At 40.9% G+C, this 25,297-nt stretch overlaps 1 protein-coding gene across 7 annotated transcripts in view; it reads right to left on the bottom strand.

Moving 5' to 3' along the window:
• Positions 1-25,297, bottom strand: part of nalcn (sodium leak channel, non-selective) — a 79,807-nt gene that overhangs the window by 19,650 nt on the left and 34,860 nt on the right. For all 7 annotated transcript variants that reach the window (XM_022203235.2, XM_022203238.2, XM_051959180.1 and 4 more), the window contains 4 exons: positions 23,572-23,739; positions 18,454-18,645; positions 15,708-15,845; positions 15,156-15,230 (listed from right to left, as the gene is read on the bottom strand). In XM_022203235.2, the coding sequence (XP_022058927.1) occupies positions 15,156-15,230; positions 15,708-15,845; positions 18,454-18,645; positions 23,572-23,739 (573 nt within the window). The remainder of the gene's footprint in view (positions 1-15,155; positions 15,231-15,707; positions 15,846-18,453; positions 18,646-23,571; positions 23,740-25,297) is intronic.

The following is a 25,297-nucleotide window of genomic DNA, read 5'->3' as shown; positions in this document are numbered from 1 at the left end:
CACCCTCGTTATGCACGAGGAGGAAGCAGGAAAAACTGAAACAGCGAGGTTTTTAACTCAGCTTCAGGAGTGCAGCTTTACGTTTCTGCCTGATGATGGCAGCAGCACACTTACCTACAACACACACAATACATACAGTAACAGACAACCACATTTAGTATAAGGTCCCACTTACTTTTTTTTATAAAAGAAGAGAGAAGGCAACAAAAGAAAAAAAAGAAAGATTACTTTGGAGTGGTTAATGGAGAAAAAAAAAGAAAATGTAGCGACAGAATAATGTGCAGGCTTAAGCACTGTGGTACAGCCTGGCGAAATAAAAAGATGACAAAGGGAATGAAACCAATTATTTCCATTTAATTACATATGGGGGAGGCTGATTGAAATTCCCTTGCAGGTATTCTCTGTCTCGGCGCCTGGAGATAACCCCTGATGCATTGCAGATTAAGCCTGGCAGTGAACTGCTTTTGGAGCAAAGGTGAGTGGTAGTTTATCATTCAGAGAACTGCAGTGAAATACACTGACTGGGCCTTGAGAATGTTTCTGTCAGTCACACCGTTTGTCTGTCTAGCGATAAAAACGTCCCGCCGTTCTGTTCGTGTGTATTTCTGTCTGCACTTGTCTCACAGTGAGCGACCAAATGACTGGAACAGCCTCTTTTTTTTTTTTTTTTGAGGGATAACAGCCAGGCGAAGGGGAGACCTGACAAAGGAGGGAATGGAAATCTGTCTATCCACTTTCTTTTTCGAGCAGAATAAAATGTGGAAGCTTCTTTGTTACTCTGAGTGGGTGAGTGGTGAGTGGCATACTGTGAAGACGGAATTATGCACTGGCATTTGCTTGCCTAGGCTTTCTGTCTATATTCTGACTCCCAAGATAGAGATAGGGGGGGAAACAGGCAGAAACAAGAGACTAAAATAGTTAAAAGAGATAAGCTGACAGAAGGATACGAGCAAAAACTAAGAGCACAAAACTTAACTGATGATTACAAACAGACAAATGTATTCTAAGATGGAAATAATATGGCTGTAAAGAATAAACAAAACACGTGTTAATACTACATTGGTTGCAGCAGTGAAGAATAAAAATAAGTGTTTGTGAGCTTCTTTTTAGTGCTGCAGTTCTCTTGGTGGAACTTGCAGAAAGTGCTGCAGTCATCTCAAATGTATTCTGTGCATTTGGATGCTGAAGCGAAACACAAACAAAAATTTACACACACACACACACAAGCATGCATGCGCGCACAAACACACATACAGTAAAGAATTAATATGGACCCTACAGCTCCCAAAGGTCCTAATCAATTGGGCCAACTCAGCGAGATGTACACTGTAACCAAAGCCCTGCACCTTTATCTGCAGCGGCATCCCGTTACAGCAGAAACTTTCTGTGCCTTGTATTGTCCTTTGTGGCTCTCTGTTTCTATCTGCCTCCCTCAGCCTCTCGCAGAATTTATTCTTCTCTACTAAAGTCAGCTTCCACTCATGTTTCTTCATATGAGACTGCACAGGTTTGAAAATGTCAGTTTCTGCTTCGCTCACTGATATCCAATTCCTTTCAGTTTCCTCCATAACACGAACAGAAGAGCTTCCAGGAGATGAGCGGGCGTTCAAAAAGGATTGCTCTAAAAACGTTTCCTCACAAAAACAATATTGTAGTTTGAGAGGGACACACTCACATACTTCAATTTGTGTGCTCATTTATTCACACACAGCATCTGGGGCCCCTTTTGGAAATGAATAAGCAAAGGGTGCACGGAATTTAATTTGAATTTACCCTGGGAAAACAAATCAGAGTTCACTGTACCATGGACCATCTCAACTTCCTTCGTCTGGGGAACAACAAGTCCAGAGGCCGGTGTAGGAATCGTTGAGCCAAATGTATAGTTTCCTCATTCATTGAGTCTGTGTGAGGCCGCTCTGTGTGTGAAATGTTCACCTGGTGAGTCTGTGCACCAGTAAGCTCCCATAGATCACTATTAACTGTACATGCTAACACAGAGGGCCTTCAATCTGGTCAATATGTCCAATCAATAAAGCACACATGGACAAGGGAGAGCTCAGGAACACAGTGATTCCAAGTAAAATCCATTCTCTGATGATTATTGCTTTTACATGTAACTGTCCCTGCATCAATGTGCACGGATGACGACACCATGTATACTGCAGATACACAACCTGTGTGTTTATTCGTATGTATTTTCTTCCTGTTGCTGCATTTCAAAGGGGCTACAATCAACATGTTTGTATTAAAGGACCAATGCATACTATTTATAGGGATCATTCAGCAGAAATGAAATATAATATTCCCAACTACTGTTTTATTAGCGTGGAATAACCTGCAACTACTGTTTTGCTGGCTTAGAATGAGTCCTCATAGCCAGAAGGTCCTGTTGAACCGAGCCTTCCACGCTGCATTGTGGTGTTTCTACAGTAGCCCAGAGCGGACAAATCAAACATCAGCTTCATAGAAGGCAAGTCACATTTTTACGTGGATTCTGCAGGGCATACTCTTGGAAAAATCATACATGCTTGCTCTTTAACAACTGATCAAAATAATATTGCCAAATTACATGAGCTATATACAAGGTCCCTTATCCATAGAAAGCCATAAAGACATATCTTTTTAACACTACCTCCAACCCTTAATCCCCCTTTCTATAGCCTCCTTTCTCCACTTCATTTTATTAATGTTTTGCCTACTTTGTAAAGTGTATTTGAGTGTCTTTAAAAAGTGCTATATAAGTACTATTATTACATTCATAAGGTGTGTGGTACTGCAACACATTTCAGCTCTTTGTTTTGGTTTTACATTCTACAGCTTCTACATTTGATGAATCGTCACTCTCTTATCAGGCAAAAAAATGTTCTAGTGACTGTACAGAAAGTGGCTATCGATGTATCATAAAGTTACCTAACTGCCTGGTTAAGGTAGTGGAATGTTTAACAGGTAAAAGCGCTACATATTTCCCAAATGGTTGTGGACACCAAAGTTAAGAAAGTTAAAAGATGAGTGAATATTGGATTTAGATTTTACACATGAACAAAATAAAAAAAAAATGCTCAGGTTGCACTCTGTCTGCTACAGCAGATGTCCAACAAGTTATAAACCAACATCATGTTTACAGCTTGTATCTGCTGCCCCATGTGGTCAAAAACGTCTATTGCTCCGAGTAAAGAACAGGTAGTGTTTCCGTGTGACAAACGTGTGTTATATACATCACACCTGTATGTCTATATCACGTGTGCGTAAGTGAAAATGTGGCTCACTTTCTCTTTATGTCACAGTGAACGGTTGATAAATCAAAACTACTACTTCGCTGCCACTGATGAGATTTAGTGTACGGTGGTGTAACAATGGAGCCAAGACTAATGTGTTTTGCCTTGAAACCCATTCAGGTGACTGCCACAGCGTCCCCCTCCATTCAAGCCAATTTCAGGCTCTGCTGAGCTAGGGAACTTTCCATCCGGGGTTTCCACCGCTTTCTTGGCCATGGTGGAGAGGAGGAAAACTAATACTGACCATTAGCATTAGAACAAATTCACTCATAGTCGTAGTTCAGGGAGAGCGTGGGGAGAAGATAAAAGTGGTCAGGATCAAAATAGCCAAGGGGCTGAAGAGTTTGATAGAGCATGGAGTGAAACCCAGCGGGAGTAAACACATTTAAAAGGGAATAGAGCTCCTCTTTTGATGGGACAGACAAATAAGTAAAGCCCTGTATTTGTAATCCTATTTACAATTTTATCTCGTGTTAATACTTTAATGTAATATGCATGACATACAACATACACAACCTATCATGACTTCTTTATTCCTAAGTCGCAAGATGCTGATACGACAACTACACTTAGTAAAAGTGACATGTGCAGGCTGGACTCTTATCTGCTCAGTATATAAAACCATGAATGCAAACAGATTATGCACACAGAACAATGTTTCAAGATCTGCCGTCGAGCTTGGAAAACGTTGAATCATAACAACTTTATCGCCATTTCAGCGAGCAAACTGATAAGAGTACAACAACGTTCGACATCTTTAATTTCTCTGAAGCATCCTGTTCATTTCAGCAATATAGAACAAAAGAGCACCAGCGCTGGCTATTGACTCAAACAGGCTTTTGTGTACACAAATTTTCACACAGTACAATCCCTCTGAACTCTCTGATCAGTCCCGTGAGAGATCCTCAGAAACGCACAAACACACAGTGTGACTATTTGTGAGAGTAGCCAGTGGAACAATGGGGAGCTGATGAACAGCCGCCTACATAACTGCTGCCCACACACAGCCCCTGAATGCCGGTGGGAGTATGTACATACAGTCAACTACGTATTAACCGTTCAGCCATAAACGCGCGCAATTTGCTAACACCACCAGACAACAAATGCACACGTGTGATCATGGATTGCACATTCTAGTATGAATACACGGCCTGACTTGCTGTGTGATCCATCACTCAGTGTGTCGGTGTCATGTAGTTATTCGCTCAGCGGGAGAATAAAAAGAAGTGGCGTGCTGCTCTGCCTCTTTATGAAATTGTGCTCTTGCAACAATTTTGCAAGATGGAGAGATTTTTAAACATGTGTGTGCCCTGTGACACATACTAGCCTACTTGGTCTCCACATTCCTTCACAGTCTTCCCCAGACCCAGGGGCCAATCCAGCTGCAACACCCAGGGAAGGGCGAGCTGAGAGTGAGTTAGCAGGGTCACCCTCTCTTCACATTAGCCGGGTAATGAGCCGTGCTGTGGAGCTGCTGTAAAGTCACACAGCCCATAAACTTCTAATAGCTGCCCCCGATGCCCAAAACAACTGCAGGTGCCATTAATACCCATATCTCAATACCCAAAACTGTATTACATTCAACTCTGTGGTTTTGGTTCAGGTCTCGAGTTGCTGAGGCATCCTGATAGACCGATTTTTAAGGCTCATGTAATTGCAATATTAACCAGTTGGGAACCTTGAGCGGATTTTAGTCCTCTGGATTTCCATGTTTCTTGGATGTTCCTTCCACAGGCACAATAATTTTAAAAATAGCTAAAAAGCATAAAGTCTTGTGTTTAGGTGGTTGTCTAAAGTTTTTAAGCGGTAAGTCATGTGTGTTTGTTACATGGTGAAAAAAATCTGTCTAGTGGTGTAAATATATCTTCATTTTCTCTGTTTATACCTTAATCATAACTGCCAATAATGAAACCAAGACATACTAAGGAATTCTGGGAAATGCTCTTTTGCATGCCTGCATCTTTGCCTCCGTTTCCATCCAGTATCTTTAGCATAACCTACAGCAACAAACTGGGGAAAATGTGATTACAACAAATATGCAAAATCATAGACAAAAAATAAATACAATGAAGACTTACGATTTCAAATTTTTCTAAACAATTGAATACATGGGTAAACACTGTAGCTACGTGTGCCTGTGTGCTACTGTGTGTGCTGATGCTAGCTTTAGAACATGGCAGGGGCACAGACCCTGGAGTGTCTTCCAATAGAAAACTGAAAGTGACATTGAAAAGATAAGAACACATTGTATTGGAATTCTCCAAAGGGTATGCTCTTTTGTTCTCTGCTCCCTCTTTCTTCGTTGCCTTTCTTCTCCTCCGCTAAATCCCCCAAATAAGTCCTTGGTCCATTAAATCACATAAATGGAGGACAGGCTTTTAGTTTAATTCATAAATAATGAAATCCTTGGTGGGAAGCCATACTACAATCACTTTGTTTTGATCAAACTAAATTCTCCTGAACAGAATGTATATTCAGTGTTGAGATTCTGGTGAAATATGGAGCTGAGAGCAGCAAGGATGCACAAACACACTCTGTGAGAAGAACACAGTGCTACCATTAAAGCCCTTCCTGTGTCACTATTGCCACACTGACACTTTATGTTCCTGTTACAGCTGTGGAACAGTGACTACGCCTCCTAAACCTCATTTAAACCCAACACAAACATCTCTGTTCCCTTTCCTCCTGTTCTCTTTCCTTCCCTCCCCTCCCATGTGTTCATCTCTTCCTCCACCTCTATTCTCACTCCATCTCCCTCCCTCTTCCTGTTTGATCTCTCGCTGCCGATGCCAGATCATACTTAGCTCATTTGACAAATATGGAGCAGGACGATAGATGCAACTCAGCTGACGACCACACTGTCAGCGCTACGACTCTCTCCGTAACAACTTTGACAAGGCTGACACACACGGGACAGCAATCTAATTAACTTTGTGCCACATCGCACCCTCAGTCTGGGGCCTGTTCAAGTCCCCACAGCGTTTCTTTAAGGATGTACATCTGGTGGTGAGCCCTCCCTCGTAACCGTGTCTGTTAAACTGATAATATCTTGGGAATCTGAGAGAGTAGTCATCCATCATCATCTATCATACCACAACAGATGCCCAGACAGACCTCTACAACACAAAGATACACACATGCATAAACACACATGCACCCTTTTGTATGGTTGCCCATAAATCCTTGAAGAACAGCAGCTCTTAATTCAAATGCTGCATTTGTGGGCCTTGCGCTAAACGGCAATATGATTCAATGTTACAAGACATGGAGCACAATAGTCCGTTTTATCACTTCTGCAGCCTTCAACTCAATTCATAGTCGGACAACCTGGAAATCTAATATTTACTGTAACAATGATCCTCTAGTGTGTGCAGCGGAAATCTTTTCTGATGGCCAGTGAGCGCTCAGAGTACTGGGAACATACATGAACACAGTGCCAGGGCTCAGGTCACAACATAGTCCCAGATTATTGAGAGCATATGAAGCCAAAGAAAGGCATCTGGATGAGGGTGTCCTCTCCAAATCAGAATTCTACTCTTGGAAGTTGTTCTGCTTTGAGCGGTGCATCTCTCCTTCCTGCCAATTACACATAACATACAAAAACATTTCTGATATGGCGTCCTCTAATTTGAGGATAAGAGTGAGCTGTGTGGTAGCGAACATAAAAAAAGAGAGGATTTGGATTTAGGTCCGTGCCGATACAATCATTTGAAAAAAGGTCTTAATTGGCCCCAATCCCTGGATACCCCTACTTAAAATCATGATACTTCACCAAATTCACATTATTTCTCATCTGCCATGTGAAAAGATTGTAATAAACAAATTATTTGGACATACCATATTCTGTAAAAAAACGTACATGCAACTGAGGAGCCACACCAGACTCAGCTGTGACCAGCAGTTACATGAGAACGATTCAGGGATTTGAACTACAGGCTGGACTTAGCAGACCGGAGGAGACAACTAAACAAAATTAAAAATGTAAGAAGTAAAAACATCTACATACTCCACAACATGCACAGTCGTTCTTTTTTTTTTTTTTTTCCAGTTTTGTTAACACCTGTGGGCACCTGAAAAGTAACACTGAAAAACTGTATATGTTGATCAACTAAATTACTGCAAAATGTATAATCAAAGAAATTCAACGCTCATCAGCTCAGTTTGTTTTAGGCTTTATGACATAACTGCATCATGCTACACATAAGACAGATTTGACTTCTCCCTATTTGTAGTCATGTTTAGATAGATAACTTTTCTATTCCAAGTAAGGATAGAAATTCATATTTTGTCACAGCTGGAAGACAAAGCTGCTGTGTCAACAGATGTGCAGGACTTAATATTGCAGTGAAAAATGAGTCTATGTTGCAAAAAAAGGAGCAAAAAAAAAAGCCAAGGAACTGCTTGGGGTTGCTAAATGTAACTTCTTAAACAAATTCTGATTAAATGTGTTAAAATGGCAAGTACTTAATCTTGAATCTAATCACACTTGCATAATATCACAGTGTACTGACCACAGCCTGTAGTCACTTTAACATCACTGCTGCAAGCTGACGAAGCAAACAGATCTGCAAAAATTACATTTCCAGCTGGTGATACCTACTCTAACACATATAGTATGTGGGACATTTTTTTCAGATAAGAAATAAACCTAGTTCTCACTGATATAAGTCAAGCCCTGGTTGATAAAAAATACACCAATCTCTACTCCATTGCCTGTGTAAAGCACACAGCTACACCTCTCCTCTTTCATCATAAACTCTGACACACCTTGAAAGAGAGGAAGAGAAAATGTCAAAGGATAAAATGAGAGTTCAATATGGAAAGATTTCAGATGTTGCTTTGCCTGCATACGTAAACAGGCAGTAGAGGAAGGCAGGGTAGCCATCGTTCTAGCCTTTTACTTGCTCCTCTTTAACAATTTCCCAGACGTGTTCCTCATGACTCATCCACCTGGCCTGGGGACCTGTTTGATTGCCAGACATTTCCGCTTTCATGCAAACACGCACAATATGCAAAAATTTATCACCGCTGACAATTCATTCTGTGCACACACGCAAACACACATTATCGTCATCATCATTGCCTTTAGGGGTAAACACCTTTTCCTATTTGGCGGACAACTACAGGCACACGATAAACATTTTCCCCCTTCTCCTGCAGCTCCCTCTGGTCCCGCATCGGACGGGAATGATTTGTTGGATGGAGATGGGCCATCAGTCTCTCCCACGACAAAGCCCACCAACCAGTGACAGCGTAGATGTAGGTAGAGCAATAACGTCCAGCAACACCACAACGGATGAGTTTTCCTTTGATTGTAAAAGATGGCACGTCGACGTTTTAGCGATGGTCAACTAATGTTGCACTGCACGTAAAAAGGAAAAGAGTAAAAAGCATTCCTGCACTTATCCTTGGAAAAAATAAAGGGTAATGATGAGAGTAAAAATGTCCTGCAATTAGTGATTGGGGCGATAACATTAGTGGGCCGATATTATCGCCCTGATATTGGCATAAAAATGCAACATCGGTCAATATCGCTATCCGTTTTTTTATCTGCCTATCATGAAAACTGATAAAATAATGCCTGGATTTCACCGGCATTTACCAATTCATACAGGGAGGGAGAGTGTGAACTGTTGTTTGAGACAGTTAAAAAAAATGTCATAAATATGGCATTTTTCCATAACTTAAGTTGAAGTAGTTTTCTTTTTATGTACAGACAATGTCTACATTTGAAAGCCTTGTTGTATTTGAGAATGCATCCAATGGGGCATCACAATAAAATGAGGCATGATGTGTTAATTCCATGATGAGAGATATGTAATGCTATCTAAAAGTAGTTAAATAGCCCACATATATCAGTATCGGCTGATATCGGAATCGGAAGTTGTGAGTTGGACAATATCGGCATATCGGTTATTGGCAAAAAGCCAATCTCGGACATCCCTACCTGCAATGCATCACTTGATTTACTGTAATTCCTTGTCTGTTACTGATTCAGAAAATTAGCAGCAAGACTAAAAAAGCTTTCTGTAGATATGTAGTGTATATCTACCGGCCACGATAGCATATCCGGGATTATTTGCACCTTTCAATATTTACAATGGCAATAGTTGACCTGGAAACACCTGGTTTGTAAGGAACAGAAGGTGGTTTTGAATGAGATGGAAGGTGATTATAGGTTTGTTTGTCTGTATATGAATGGTGATAGCGTCACAACCAGGCAAGGCGCAGTCAAGAAACCTTACACGTGTGGAGTTGAGATCAAAATGAAGGCTGAGTTCGAAGATTGATGCTGTCCCAGGTTTAAACATCAGCATGGTGACAGGCACTGCAGCTGCTGTGAATCTATCATACGAATCATATGTGTACAGTAGTGACCATGTTCAAGTTTGCACTGAAATGGTGCAAATTAACCATACGCCTAGTCTGCATTAAATGGTTTAGAAAGAGGACTAAAATAACATTTCACATTAACTATGGACAGAAACACACCTGGGAGGCTGTGTGTGTTTGCATCTGCACAGGGCGGGTGGTCTACTTCCTCCCTTCACTTCTGTTTTCCTCTGCTGTCTACCTTTCTCCTGTCCCAGGCTTCATTTCATTAAAAATTCTAGCAAGCCTCATTTTCATGCAATAAATGCATTATCCTAATCAACACTGATGAGTGGAAAATGCACTCACGTACATGCACGTTCGGTTGTGAGTGTGTGTGTGTGTACTAACTAATCCGTGCTTCTTCAGTGCTCCTGGCTCATCAGTATGAAAGAATAAACTAGTTGCTCATTAGGTGCAGCCCTGCTTACTCTCCCTTCTCTAATTAATAATGATGGTTCTTTATGTGTGCATACCGTGCACTTGTTTGTTGATTTTTGTGTGTCTAAAGCAAAAAACATCAAAATTTTTGTTCTCGGGCTCTGTGCGCTGATTTGCGTTAAAGCAAGCAGATACTCCAGCAGAGCCAGACTGATCTGCTTGATCACAGCACCCGCTATTCACAAACCCTCCTGCTCCCTCTGACGTTTCAAGCTTTGACTGTCAGGAGAAAAAGCAAATCAAGACAAATGGTCTGTCGGGGTTGACAGATGCAAGTCATTCCCCTGAAAGGCCCAGCTGCAATCAACACACAAATGATGACAGATAGTTTTACCTACATGCCTTATTGATGATGTCATTATCAAATCAGCAGAATGGGCAGACACAGTGGTCCTGCCGTCTCACACACCCGCAGCCGTCCGTGGGGACGGTTAAACAGCGGCGGCTTATACAATATGCACGGGGTGACATGACCAAAAAGTGTTGCCTGGCAACTCCATCCATACTGATTTGCTTCATTAGCGCTCCACTGAGCACAGATATAAGCAATAATGGAGCAAATTTTAGCAAATGGGTGGGAGTTTGAGAAGGGCTGCCACTAATTTCATTATGCTGACACTCAAAGTAAAAGCTGTTAAATTACGGCCTCGCAGGACCTCCACAAAGTGTATGTTTACGTTGCAGTCTGTCACAGTTGCTATACTTTCATAGAGGTGTTAACAACATTAGTTCTATTCTCAGCACTGAGTCACAAGGTGATTCACATACCAAAAAACAGACTGTTTGGCCTCTAAGGTGTGCACTACCTTTTATGACTCAAAGGTATTTCCCTGTCTATATTCATCTACCGATGCTGCAGCAGTACACTCAGAGGACTGTTTAAAACTGGATGCCACTGACCTATTATGCTTGAATGTCAAATGAATTCCCAAGATGGGCCAGTTAAATCTTTGGCTGACTTAACACTGTTAATATCAGCAGGGAATGGATCAAGAGAGGAAGGTAGACAGCCAGTTCTCTCTGGAGGTAACAGCCAGGAGAGCTGTGAAGTTCTTTGGATGTCTTATTTCATTGTGCTAAATCATACCAAATAAATAAGACCAGTGTATGCAGATGACTCTTTTTATATGTTAACGTTGGACAGTGGTGCATAAGAGCATAATAGGGTGGCAGTGGTGACGCAACGGGCTACTGACCAGAAGGTCAGAGGATCAAACCCCGATGCAGCCACTGTTTGGCCCTTGAACTAGGCTCTTAACCCTTCCTGTTCCAGGGGTGCTGTACCATGGCTGACCCCAATTTGCATATGTGAAAACAACATTTCACAGAGCTGTAAAAATATTCTGTGACAAATAAAGGCTTCTTCTTCTTTCTTCTTCATAGTACATAGAATGTGGCATTGGCAGCATGCTGGGCTTTCCAAAAGTTCTGTTACACGGTTTCATGATCTTTAGACACGTTTACATGTCGGAGTGAAAAATTCCATTAAACAAACTGAAAGTTCTACCTTATAGGCAGGTGTCATTAACACAAATTTGTTCTCCGGTGAAGTTGTATCAAGATGGAAGTCAAAAGAGTTGAGATATCTGCTCTCCTTCATGCTGGCCACAACAAGTCTGACAGAGCCAAGCAGCTGAACATCAGCCGGATGACCGTCCACAGAGTCGCGGAGAGGCTCAAGAATGGTGAAGATCTTTCAGTGATCTTTCAAGAATGGTGAAGACCTGAAAGATCTTCACCATTCTTGAGCCTCTCCGCGATTCTGTGGACGGTCATCCGGCTGATGTTCAGCTGCTTGGCTCTGTCAGACTTGTTGTGTCCAGCATGAAGGAGAGCAGATATCTCAACTCTTTTGACTTCCATCTTGATACAACTTCACCGGAGAACAAATTTGTGTTAAGGACACCTGCCTATAAGGTAGAACTTTCAGTTTGTTTAATGGAATTTTTCACTCCGACATGTAAACGTCTCTAAAGATCATGAAACCGTGTAACAGAACTTTTGCAAAGCCCGGTATATGGAACAAAAACTGAAGAATGGCTCACTATAGTACGGTACATTTAACATCATGCATTAGTGTACTGTAAAGGTGAGCCTTATCAAAGCTTGATTGCACAGGTGAAGTTTCACTTCAATGTGACACGTACACATCGAAAACACACATGAAGATACCGCTAGCCTACCTGCAACCAGACACGTCCTATATGTTTGGCGTTTTTCATGGGTGGCAGCAAAACACAATGGCTTCTGAAGGGAGCTGACATGTTTGACAGGTTTTTAAACTGATATTTCTGACGTGTACCTCAGCGGAGGGGAGGGGAATAATAAGTTAAGACAATACACCACCAACCACCTTTTGAAAACATAGTTGTCCACTCAGCAATTGCAAATTCAGTTAGCATATTAGCCAATACATGGGACTAATTACGTCACCAACAATGTAAATGCACACAATGTCGCCTATTTTGTAAACCTGTGTAGACCTCTTCCATCTAAAACACACACACTCTTCTATTTGATGTAAAATAATGCATTCAAATAATATACAAGACGAAATTCCACTATTTGCATGAAGCGACTCTTTGAATAGTTTATTCTGCTTCAATTTGTTGTTCCATTATTTCCAATTAATTTGAACACAGCAACTGTCTGTGCGCTCAGCCAACTGTGAAGAAGAAAGGATTACAAAATGTCCCAGGGAAGAGAAAACACACGAGTTTTGTGTCACACTCTCACTCTAAATATTGATTGATATCCATCCCATCGTCATAACACTCACACGAACAAAACAACTCAAAAGAATGTTTTAAAATTATTTTCTCCGCATGGTCATTTGTTTCTTTTTTTAAAGAGCTCGCCATGAACACAAGTCACATTAATGATAAATAACAAGCATTAGTGTGTCAATGAAGTCATTCATCAAGCAGCGGGCAAAAATGATTCATCACGTTCACTGTAATTGGTTTCTCATCCCTCATGACCCACGTGTATTTCTTACAGATAGGTTGGACGCATCACGGGGCTTTTTGCCAAATGTTTGCAGAAGCCTTCTCTTGTGGCAGGGCGATTACCATCTACGGTTTATTTATAGCCAGCCCTGTATCCATGATTGAAGCAGCTGTAAAATAGGCAATTTTACAGTCACTGCACCTAATCACTCAGCCGTGGGTGGGAAATAACTTGTCCAGGCAAGAAGAGACCTGCCAGCCAGCTTTGAGGGCACACGGTGTTTATATGAGCGTGCACGGCACCATTCAAGTCTAGGAACTTCCAGACTAATTAATTTATATGAAGGGATTGTATGGATAAAAAAAACAGACACTTCGACTGACTGAATTATTAGCATTTCTCCACAGTTCACTTATAGAAATGTGTCTGACTGCACTTTGCATTTGATGACGGGCGCTGCTTATTAAAGTTCACCCGTTGAGCGGTGACTAGCACCGAGGCCCATATATTTGTGTTTAAGTACCAGCTCTTTAACACAACAGAGATTTTCTTCTTTTTTGTTAAAGTTAATTGGCCGCTTACTCAAGCATTTAGAGCAGAGCTCCCAAAAAAGGTGAGGATGAAGAAATTACTCTGAGCCCTGCACGCATGTGGGAATACAATTTAACCCTGTCACTCTTCCCAGGGTAGCGACAGAAAGTGCCCAAGAAAAACAAGCAGCAAAGCAAAGCGGCAGACAAAATCAGTTCAGATCACAGGGAGAGAAAATGTCAGTTTTAAATGCACTGTATTCTGTACTTCCACATTTTGCTCTTTTGCTGCTGTTATTCAGGTTAAAATATCCCAGAAATGAAATGAGAGGTTAGGTTTCACGCTGAAGTACTGACTGGCCTTAATGTCAAAGTGGTACCCCATTGTATTGTGATTAGTAAAGAGGCAATTACACTAATTACAGTTATTGTAACATTTCAAATTCAATAACAACGCACAAGCAAAAAGAAAACTGAATGTAGTATTGTTTTCCTGAAGCTGCTGTCAATCAGAGGGAAGGTGTAAGTGTCCGTCCTGATGGCACTACTCTGTGTGAACAGTGCAATGGTTGATGATAATTAGCAGTCGGTATGGACATTAAAGCCAGAAATACAGGAAACAGAGCAGGTTACCAACAGCTGTTTGAATTACAACCACCACTCATCTAAGGTCTGACATATTGAAACAAGTCCTGTCCTTAAATGGGACTCCTGAGTTCATAATTTTGACTTTGTTCCTTGCTTAAAATCTGCTGAATTTCTTTGCGGTTGCTTTTGCATTTCAGCATCTTGTTGAACAAGAAGAAAAGAGTAAAGAACAAACTACTGACAATAACTTCCACGAGCTCCAGAGGAACAACTCAGAAAATCAGAGAATTCCCACTTCCATTCATGACTCGTTGACAAACAGCACCTTATCATGCTAACACACGAGACCACCTTGGCACAAAACGCATCAACCAGAGTGGATCATTGATATTTTAAACAACAGGCTACAGTGACTTAGCTTGGCAAAGTTGTGGCACCGTTTCAGCTCCGCAGCGTGGGAAATGTCAGGGATAATTTAGCTTGAGAAATGCGTGTAAAAGGTGATCAACAGCCCTCTCCTGCTCTCCACAATAGAGACATTGTCCTAAAGCTGTCCATAATTTGGATTATTCTAAATACTTTTTGATTTTCTGTCTTAAAACTAAGAAATCTTTGAAAATGTCAAATTTCTCTTAAACTTTCTAGCAAAGTTACCTTTTCAGGTGAACATCAGGCCTTGCAGTTGCAAAATCATCCACAAATCAAATCACTTTAAATGAGCAACACTTAGTTTTAAGAACAGCTAGCAAGGCTCTGGTGGCCAGTGAGGCAAAATTATTATCTGAACATTACTTACTGTATCTGCCTGAAATTATGTAGTAAAAACCTGTGTTTGCAAGTTTTAACTCTGTTAGCAAATATGCATGAATCTGTACATTCAGATTCTGCACATACAACGCTGCATTCGCAAATAAGTGAATTACTTGTCTTCTCAGGAAATGATAGCTCTCATAAATCTGAACCTATTCAGTCTCTGCACAATTTTCCATAATCTTCTTACCTGTTTAAGCTTCTTCAAGTCTTCATCCAACTCCAGATTGTCCAAGATAACGGCCACAAAAAGACTGAGCAGAATCTGAAGAGCAACAAGAGGAAGTGCGAAAGAACATTTACTGTACGCGTGTCAATATGTCCAAGTCATCATCACTGCTATAAAAAAACATGACTTTTTCAATACTACAAAGCCTGCTTATTAATTGTATTTGTTGCTTGTTCTGCACTGAAAGACATCCTGTCTGTCTGGAGTGAGGTGTGAGTCATCCACAGACTGTCTGATGGCTGCCTGTATCAGAAGGCCAAACACTGAAATGTCAGCACTTCTTATGCCTGAAAGTCTGATTAACTGTGATTAGACGTGGCAGTTGAGGGAACAATGAAGGGTCAGGGCACTAATTGAATGCATTAAGAAAGATATTCAAGTGTCCTTTCGCCACTTAATGCCCTCTTTGCCGCTTCTTTTACTGACCAAAATAATGGAATGTGATTTTGAATACACACACAGATTGAATAGCCTGTTTAACTTATTTGACTTAGAGCTCAGCACGTTCCTCACCAGAGTGGCAAACAGATGGTAGAGGATGAAGTAAATGGCCACCACTGGAGCCCACATGTGACCTACAGCCACCAGAGTCTGGTCCATGACATCTACCCAGCCCTCCTGGGTGAGGATCTGGAACATGGACATGAACGCCTACAGGGAGGAAAAGCACAGGATAAAAGAAAGTGAGGGAGGCTAAAGGGCTAGAGAGAGAGAGGGCAACTGACTACACAAGTGGAAGCAACCCGAGAGAGACGAGGGAGAAAGAGAGGGGGAGGAAATTGTACAGAGAGACAGACAGATTTGACATTTGAAACATGCTTTTTCACAGGAGAGCAAATATCACACAGCTGATGCACGTATCCTCTCCTGACAATCTTCCCCCAGCTTGAGGTTTTTTTAAACTTAAACAAAGCAGAGAAGAGAAGAAGCGAGGAGACATCTTTTTGTTTTGTTTTTTCTAACTCTGTGCTGCTGCCCTCTCATGTATTTGGTAGAGGTCAGATGAAGGTACTAGGGAACAGCCAGCTGTGACACGATGGCCCCTGGAGTCAAATGGCAAGGCGGCACTTTCTTCTTAGCATCTCCCCCCCACCACCACCACCACCCGCTACCATGTCCCAGTCACTGCAGATAAAGATAAAGCCAGCAACAGGTCTGCCCATAGGGAAGGCAGCCAAACATCATTAACTACGATGTGTCTGGGCGCATATATGTGTGGGGAAACAGAAGCAATATGGAGAGAAAATGAGAGAGGGAAGGGTAACACAGCATACAAGTGGCATCTGTTTATGAGGAGCCCTTCGCGTCCCGCTGTGCCGAGGATCAGTGAAATGTTGGCAGGGAGACGGGGGAAAAACAGAGGATGGAAGGATGTTGCTAATGAGAGAGAGAGGGAAGCTCATGAGCACTTAGAAATCAAAGGAGATACCACATCTGTCGACCCATGGTGCAACCCATCATCAGCATCTGTAGGCCTCCTCATCGCTGCCTTATGAGTTTCCATTTGGTGTAATTTCATATACAGGAATCTTTCAACTGAAATTACATTTCATGCTTCCCTGAGAATTAACCATTTTATCATTAAGGCTTTATCAAGATCAGTTTCCTACAGCATAGGAAGGTTTGCATGGCTGATAAGTTTCATTTGTGCAAGTGAAATCAGAGGGAAAGAATTGCCGAGACGACCGAAATTTTTTGACTTTGTGCAAGCTGTACAACTGGAGCTAATTATGCCAACAGAAAATTAGAAGAAAGCAAGAATGAATATACTCTGAAATGCATCATTTTATGTATATGGGGAAGAATATCATAATATTTAATAACAAGATAGAGTACTATGAAAACCAGTGACCGACTTACTGATGACTTTACAGTTGTGCCAAGAAGTGCATAATTTTTTGTGTTTAACCAAATGTGGTTACAACAAGTGGAATATTGCACATGATTTTTAAATTAAACCCGTATCATAAAGTGATTTTGACGGATAACCATGATTTTAGTAGCCTAGCCGCGCTAGACCCAGGTCTGAAGACACAAGGGTCTAGGAAGCTCGACAGGGAGGGAGGCGGGCTAAAAGGTTGTCTATCAAATCACTCTGCAGCAATTGGGTAGGTATACAACCAATCAGCACAACGAATAGGCTGGCGTAGTTCCTAGAGCACCGGCGGATTGTGGCTAAGTCCAATTAGCTTCCCAACCAACGGAGCCAACTGGTATATTAAGGATTTGCCATATCCCGTCGGCATAAGTCCAAATACGTCTTTCTTCTCAATGAAACACTTCAGTGCCGTCCTTTGTTTATCTTTCAAGTTGAATTTTAGCTTGAAATCTTTAAGGGCTGTGGTCAAAGCCGAGTCGGAAGATTAATTAAATTTGTTGCCGTGGGTTATCTAGCGCGGCTAGGCTACGATTTTGACAGAAACAACCGGCGCACAATAAACAGTTATCTATTTAGCTAAATATCCTGACAGAATGGCACTTTACTGATGATTAAATCAAGGATTCTTCCTGTTTGGGCAATTTTTGGCACATAAATTGTGTAATTTGGGCAATCTTTTTAAGGATTTGCCATATCCCGTCGGCATAAGTCCAATTACGTCTTTCTTCTCAATGAAACACTTCAGTGCCGTCCTTTGTTTATCTTTCAAGTTGAATTTTAGCTTGAAATCTTTAAGGGCTGTGGTCAAAGCCGAGTCGAAAGATTAATTAAATTTGTTGCCGTGGGTTGTCTAGCGCGGCTAGGCTACAATTTTAGCCTAGATTTAGCTAAATATCCTGACAGAATGGCACTTTACTGATGATTAAATCAAGGATTCTTCCTGTTTGGGCAATTTTTGGCACATAAATTGTGTAATTTGGGCAATCTTTTTAATAGAAAACATGGCTGTCAAACCTGCTGGTGGATTCTGGGGTTCAGAATGTTAAAGGAAAGCAGTCTGTTCTGTTAACTGTTCCAGTAGGTACTAACATAAAGAAGCACAATCTTGCAAGAAAAAAACAACACTAAGATCATCCTGCTTAGCAAGCGGTAACACGTTAAACTCTGATTTGACTCTTGATTGTAGACTACCATGGATCTGTTCAATAAACCATTTGCACCAAAATAGCGATGGATTTGGCCACAGCTTGCAATCCAAGCTAAGACATAAGCAAAAAATTGAGCAAAGAAAAGAAAAGCTTTCTTAATGGAACCACTTGAGTTCTTTTAAAAATAATACGCTTTGAAAAGTCTATCTTTTGAGAGAGGGAGGTTGCTTACCCTGGGGAAGGTGGTGAAACGGTCCAGCTCCTCCACAAAGCAGAACATCTGCAAGCTGATGGCCGACATGACGATGAGCAGGCTGGCTGTGAACACCACCAGGCTGCCTAGCTTTTTACCTGGACCAAAGATCTTATAGACAAAGTCCTCCAGAGCTGGTGAAATCTTAATCAAGCGCACCACACGGAGCACCTGAAGGACACAAAGACATACACCACCACTGTGAGGTTGCTGTGGGTGTAATCCTTGTTATATATTTCAAACTAGCCTTACAAGACGGTAGTTTCCATACCAAAGTAAGACGGTGATGGCATTTGAAGATAGTTTGAGAATAAATATCACAGTTATAAAAGCAGCAAATTGATTACATATTGATTGGAAAAGAGAGCATTGATCTTGATCCGGTGGTAACAGTGTGGTGATGCTGTGCTCTGTCAACAGGCTTAGTCCCTAAATTGCTTGTGGTGACAACAACCCCCAAAAGGTAATGCATCTTGGTCAGGCTTTGATCGGGGATCCAGAGAGTAGCTATTGATCGAGCTCCTCTCTGTGATGCCTCTGGCCAAAGATTTTTCTTTAGAATCCCACGGTAAGCCAAATGAATGGCCATCTCCCACTCTCTAGATATACGGCAAAATAAAGAAGACAAACACAGGATACTTGTCTAATAGGGAGTGAATAAATGCAGTAATAACACTCACAGCATGATGACAAATGGGATGGAAAGACACTACCTGCTACTCCTGACAGACCATGATAACCACTATCCATTCTGCAAAAGATGCACATTCTCAGCTAAGGACAAAGCACAAGAGTGGAAATTCACAGAAGATACAAGGCTGGCTGCAGGAAAACTAGTTATTTGCTCATTTTTGAACTTATCGTCCTTTCTACGACCAACGAAGCGTGAGGGGAGTGAAAATACTGCAACTGACAGAACAGAAATAGAAAGACATCGCAAATATAAGGATCCTAAATGTTGTTATATAAAAGCCTGTTGAATGTTTCCAGTCACTTTAAAAAAAAAAAAAAACAATTAGATTTTATTCTTTGCATATTTTCAGTCTCAAAAAATAAATGTGTCTGTTTCCTGAAATGCAGAAATAACATAAACAATAAACAGTTCTGAATGTGTGAAACGATTCACTTCCTCCAGAGGTTTTCCCATCCACGTTTCAGGCTGGCTGGCAAAATGTCTTTGGCTGAATCAAATCCATGTTTTGTTCCCAAACGAACATTGTGTGTCTGATACCAATGATTAACTATAATTGACACTCAAAGAAGGGCTTTCCCGCTGCGTTTGCGTGCGCTTCTGGTTCCAGCATGGTGGAAGACAAAGCAGTGCTTAACATAAAACTGAATTGTGCAACGTGTCACAGTGTCGCTGTCACAGATATCCAGTCCAGTCGTTTAAATCCATATTGGCCAAATCCCAATAACTGGAATTGGATCAGTGCATCCCTACAAGAAATTTCCAAAAATTACACAATGCTTTGCCTTTCTGAATGAATTATTGACTGAACTGCTAAATCGTGTCACTACTGAAGTCATTGCAATTCTGAACACACAAAGAGGAAGTGTCAAGGTAGGTTCCAACAGCTGATTAGAAATCATTTAGCCAAGTGTACGTGTGTGTTAAGGCTCCAAAACGTGACATTTTGCACAAACTGAAATGCAATGAGGCTAACCCTGGATATGACTAAATAAAAAAACAAGACTTAAGATTACTTTGCCTGGTGCCGTTTTCTTTGAGTGGAACACAAATCTGATTGGAGTGCAGAACCTTAAAGTTAATCATTTGTGACTAAATGTCACCTGTTTAAACTGGGGCCTACTTAGAAAAATACCAGCAGGGAGACTAAGTGGGAAACATTTTCCACGAGGTATAAGGAAGGCATTTAACTCCCAGGGGCTCTTAAAATTGCTCATTAGCCAGAGGACCGATTCCATTATGAAAAACTGATATGAATTGGAGCTGTTTGAGCAGTGCGCTGCAACAAACCAAAGTCCTACTGGCATTACAATAGGCTACAGGATATATATACGACAAACTAGTATCTGTGCACCTGAGCCCGTTCCCGATTTACATTCATATAAAAATTAGACAGTCATCACTTTTTATTGGCATTTCTTTAGCTGATAGATTTGATATACATTTGGGCTTATAAGCTTACACACCCTGGCAAAATTGATCAAATACTGTCAATTTTTTTTAGGTAACATGTTTGATCACGGAAAAACTTATCTTTCATTTAGGGATAGTGGTCAGCAAAGTTATTTATTGTCACACCATTGCATTTTCTGTGATCATTCATTTTTTCATTAAAGAATGGTACATATTTTACAAATTCTGCCAGGGTCTGTAACTCATGAGCACAGCTGTAGATGCATTTCTTGTGTTCAGAATACGCTTAATAAAAACATTTGAGTTTTTTTTTTTAAAATAGCATGCAGTTGCAAAGCTCCACCTTACAACCTACAGGACTCACTGTTGTTAACATTTCTGTGCCTGACACCACAGGACACCTTCAGAGGTCTTGTGGAGTCCATGCTTCAGCGTGTCAGAGGTTGTTTTGGCAGCACAGTGGGGTTTATACAATATTATGCAGGTGGTTTTAATGTACGTGCTCATGTCGTGACTGTAAGCCTTGTGTGGATGGCGGTGGTTTTGATGGATTCATGATTTAAGCCTAAATTTAGTTAACCTACCTGACAGAATGGCACTTTACCAATGATTAAACCAAAGATTCTTCCTGTTTGGGCATTTTCTGGCTGATGGGGAGTGTACAATATTACGCACGTGGTTTTAATGTATGTGTTCATGTCTTGACCGTAAACCTTGTGTGGATGGCATTAACTCAGACTGAGACAGGATCCGGACAGCTTGTATGGCCAAGGCTCATTAAAAGCTCAATGAGAAGCCCTTTCCCATCAGATCATCCTCAGCGCTTTCCATCGGCTACATTATGCTAAAATGAGGTTGCTGGGTTTAAGTTTGGTCAGAAAGGCTTTGTTAGTGCAAAAAGGTACCGTTGTTACATATATACCCAGCTGATTTATGGTAATGAGCTGAGCGCTCAGTAAAAAAAACAAAAAAAACTGGAAAGCATCGGGGGATGTAACGATATAAACAAAAACACTGTAAAACCACTGTTACTAGACAAAACTCTAACGAGGCCAAAGGCATCACATTTTATTAATTCCACCTACAGAATGATCTGAACTTTCCTGGCTCTTTACTTCATATGCAATAACTTTCAATTGCACACTCAGGCTCAGATTTATACTAAACAGTATCAGATAAATACACCACAACACAACCCTAATTACGGTATACATCAAGCACATAAGTCCAACAAAGAAATGAGTCATCACTGAAAAATCACTGGCTGATATATGAATGTAATTATTGGTACACTTCTGCATGAAATCATGTCAGATAATGTGGTGCACGGCTGTGGACTAGAGGCATCCACTCAAAACCCAGCAGTGAATGGTAATTTTGGCCTCTGTTTCCCTCTCTGTCCTCTCCTCTGCCCTCTGGTCGATGACTGTTTATACGAGAGCAGTGTGAGCTCCTCGCTCACACAGAAAGGACTAAGTGTGACTTTGGCTTATGTCTTATTGGCCAAACATGCTTGTTATCCCTGGGTGCAACTAAATCTGCCAGTAAAGGAGACAGCATGGGCAATTTCTCAAACAACACTCAAAGAAGCAAAATCTCAACTTCCAGAAATGCGAAGCCTGAGGCAGCTCCGTCTGCAGTCAACACGCTGCTACCTTGATGTCTGCTTTGACCGACCAGCACCTCTACACCAACAGTGCCTGTGGAGCAGTGTGTCTCTGCTGTATTGTGTTTACACCAGCACAAGGAAGGGGACAGCGTAGGACATGAATGGTGCCATAATGCTGCTAGCCAGTATGAAAATCAAGAGTGGCCCGTAACCATGTACAATGTCTCGATTATAGGAATGCTGAAGGGACTGTAGCAGAAACATACATCTATCTATTTTTCTTTTCATATTTTGCTTATTACATTAATTCCATTTCACATCTTCTAATTTTTAGAACAATTTTCTCAACCATCTCCGATTTTCCTAAAGCATGAAATTAGGATATTTATAGAGGGATTTGGAAAATGTTCTCTTGATACATGAAATACTTTTTGAGAGTTCCAAAAACTCAAAACTATCTATCTATACATACATATATGCAAGAATTATTTTGAAACTCATTCCATTTCTGTTGAATCAGTTATTAATGCTCAATGTAAAAAAACTTTCTTTTCAATTTTAAGATGAAGTATTTCATAAACTATTTCATATTAAAAAGCATCCTGTGTGGGTTTTTTGTATTACTGTGACATGCAACTACATATGGTTCAGAAGATATCTCTAAGCGACTTCTGCATGATCAGTTTTCTTGTTGATACATGCTAAAAGATGGGACTTTTCATGATGGCTTTCATTTTCTTCCATATTTCAATTGACCTATAATCAAAAATTATTTGTCCAATATTACAGATTGTAAATAAATGTAAACAATGTCAGGCTTTTATCTTAAATGGTTCCTAAGACATTGTACATAGGCTCACATTTTGATTTGTGAAAAACTTGGCAGTGGGTTGACAGGCAATTTATAAAAAACAATATCTGAAAAGAACTGGACGTATGCATCTAAAAATTTACAGACACCATTTTAAATATTCATAGCTTGTGATAAAGCTGGTTCAACCAAATCAGAGCTGGTTGAGCAGAAGGACCCAGATAACTGTAAGATTACTACCATCCATTATATTCAACATTGGCAACATTGGTCACGAAATCCCTGAAAAGTCTGCAGCTGAACTCAGAATTCAATTCACCAGAATCTCTGTCAGACATTTGTGGTGACAGTACATTTAAAGCGTTTTGAATAAACAGAGGATGACGGTTTTTTAACACAGAAGAGTGATATGACTGATTTGCACTCATTAATGCACAGTCACAGGAAAGAAATGTCATAAAATGATTCACAGCTTCTGTCCTTCAACTGCAGATGATTTCACATCGGGAATTTATACACATGTTTATGCAAGCACGCATTTGTGCACGTGCATGCGTGTGTGTATTTGTGTACCTGAAAGTAGGTGAACTGTGAATGGTAGAGGTCGGGGTAGATGTGCAGCGTGGTGCCCACCACCAGCAGGGACTCGAACTTGTGCAAAGACGAGCTGATGTAGCCGGTGAAGCCGAGACACCAGATTTTAAGAAGAGCCTCGAGGTCGAACAACACAGTGAAGGCAACCTGGGTAAGAAAGGAGAAAATAGAAATCAGAGCTGGCATTTACTTCTAGTCAGTGTACATCTCTGTTAGCATACAGTATTCCATGGATTACGCTTAGATTACTGGATACAAATGTTAAGTACTTGAACTTCACTTGGCTTCGATAATCTTTTATTGCGCCACATGTATTAGCTTTTCATATTGTGGTTTCACATGCAAAATGCATGACAATACATTTACAAAAGCCACGCATTGTCAGTGATTACACTGATATACAAAGATTCATCAAACGCACCAGCGACAAGATAAAAATCCTGCTTACATGTTAGTAATCAATAACAATTGAAAGATATAATTAATAATGCAACACTGAATGCTGCTTAACAAATACTTTCACCTGGAATACTCTGCGGATAATATGTGTGCCTTTTCATTTCTAATGCAACATTTTTACTGTGTGGTATTTTATACCTCTAGGCACTCTATTGCACCTCATTAAAACGTAGATTTATCAGTCAGAGTGAGTACTTCACAGCCTACTATCTTGGCTCACAGATTTTAAACTGAAAGCCTGTTTTAGAAACTAGGAGCACAGGGTTTGAATGCCAGTCAGAGATGGACGAACAAGACCATAACTTCTATGTAGCCTCAAGGGAAATGTAGGATTTTGTGCTTTGGAGCTTGGCCCATAGTAGGGACTAAAGGATAAAGCTTCGTTGCACTGATTTTGCCCTTTCTGTTTTAAATTTGCCGGTTTCATTCCTCCATCTTTATCTCAGTGCCATAGCAAACCACTGGAGTGCTCCTTTAAGCAGAATGCTTCTTCTGCTTCCACTGTCATCAGCAGGGGACATACTGTAAGAAGGAGAGAGTAAAATTGGCACCACAAACAAGCAGTTCTCCATTTAACTCTAAACCCACTGCCTCCATTTTCTATTTTCTCTTCACAGCCTTCGCACAGATTGGAACAAATCTGCAGATCGATGGCTGTATGATATGGACGGTGGGAGTGAAAGAGGGTAATACTGTGTGTGTGTGTGTGTGTGTGTGTGTGTGTGTGTGTGTGTGTGTGTGTGTGTGTGTGTGTGTGTGTGTGTGTGTGTGTGTGTGTGTGTGATTGTGTGTGATTTTTTTCTCCCCTTTTTCTTATCTGCTCCATTCAGCTGCGTGTGAGAGAGGAAAGTATGAAGGGGATGGGGGGAGTGGGCACACTCCTCGTCGTCTTTGTCGAGGTGTGTGACCACCTGCATACAGATGACATCAAACCAACCTGCGTGGCACAATGTGTGTACTCTAACACAAAACAACAAAAGCAAAAAAGAAATATGCCTAAGCTGATCAATCATTAAATACAAATAGGAAATATTGTACCCATCGTTGCACAAGAATAGATTAAATACTCGTACGCAGGTCCTTAAATCCCCAGCTGCATCACGTGAGTGGACTGGGGAACTCAGGTTATGCAGGATTAAATGCCTATTAATAACGGTCAATACCATTACCATAGAGGACATTCACAATAGGGGCTCTACTGTAGAAAATTGCCCACATGTAGGTCATTTAATGACCTTTCATTTCT

This window comes from Acanthochromis polyacanthus, chromosome 14, assembly GCF_021347895.1.
Source record: "Acanthochromis polyacanthus isolate Apoly-LR-REF ecotype Palm Island chromosome 14, KAUST_Apoly_ChrSc, whole genome shotgun sequence".
NCBI classification, from domain to species: Eukaryota; Metazoa; Chordata; class Actinopteri; family Pomacentridae; genus Acanthochromis; species Acanthochromis polyacanthus.
This window is presented reverse-complemented; position numbering and strand designations above follow the sequence as displayed.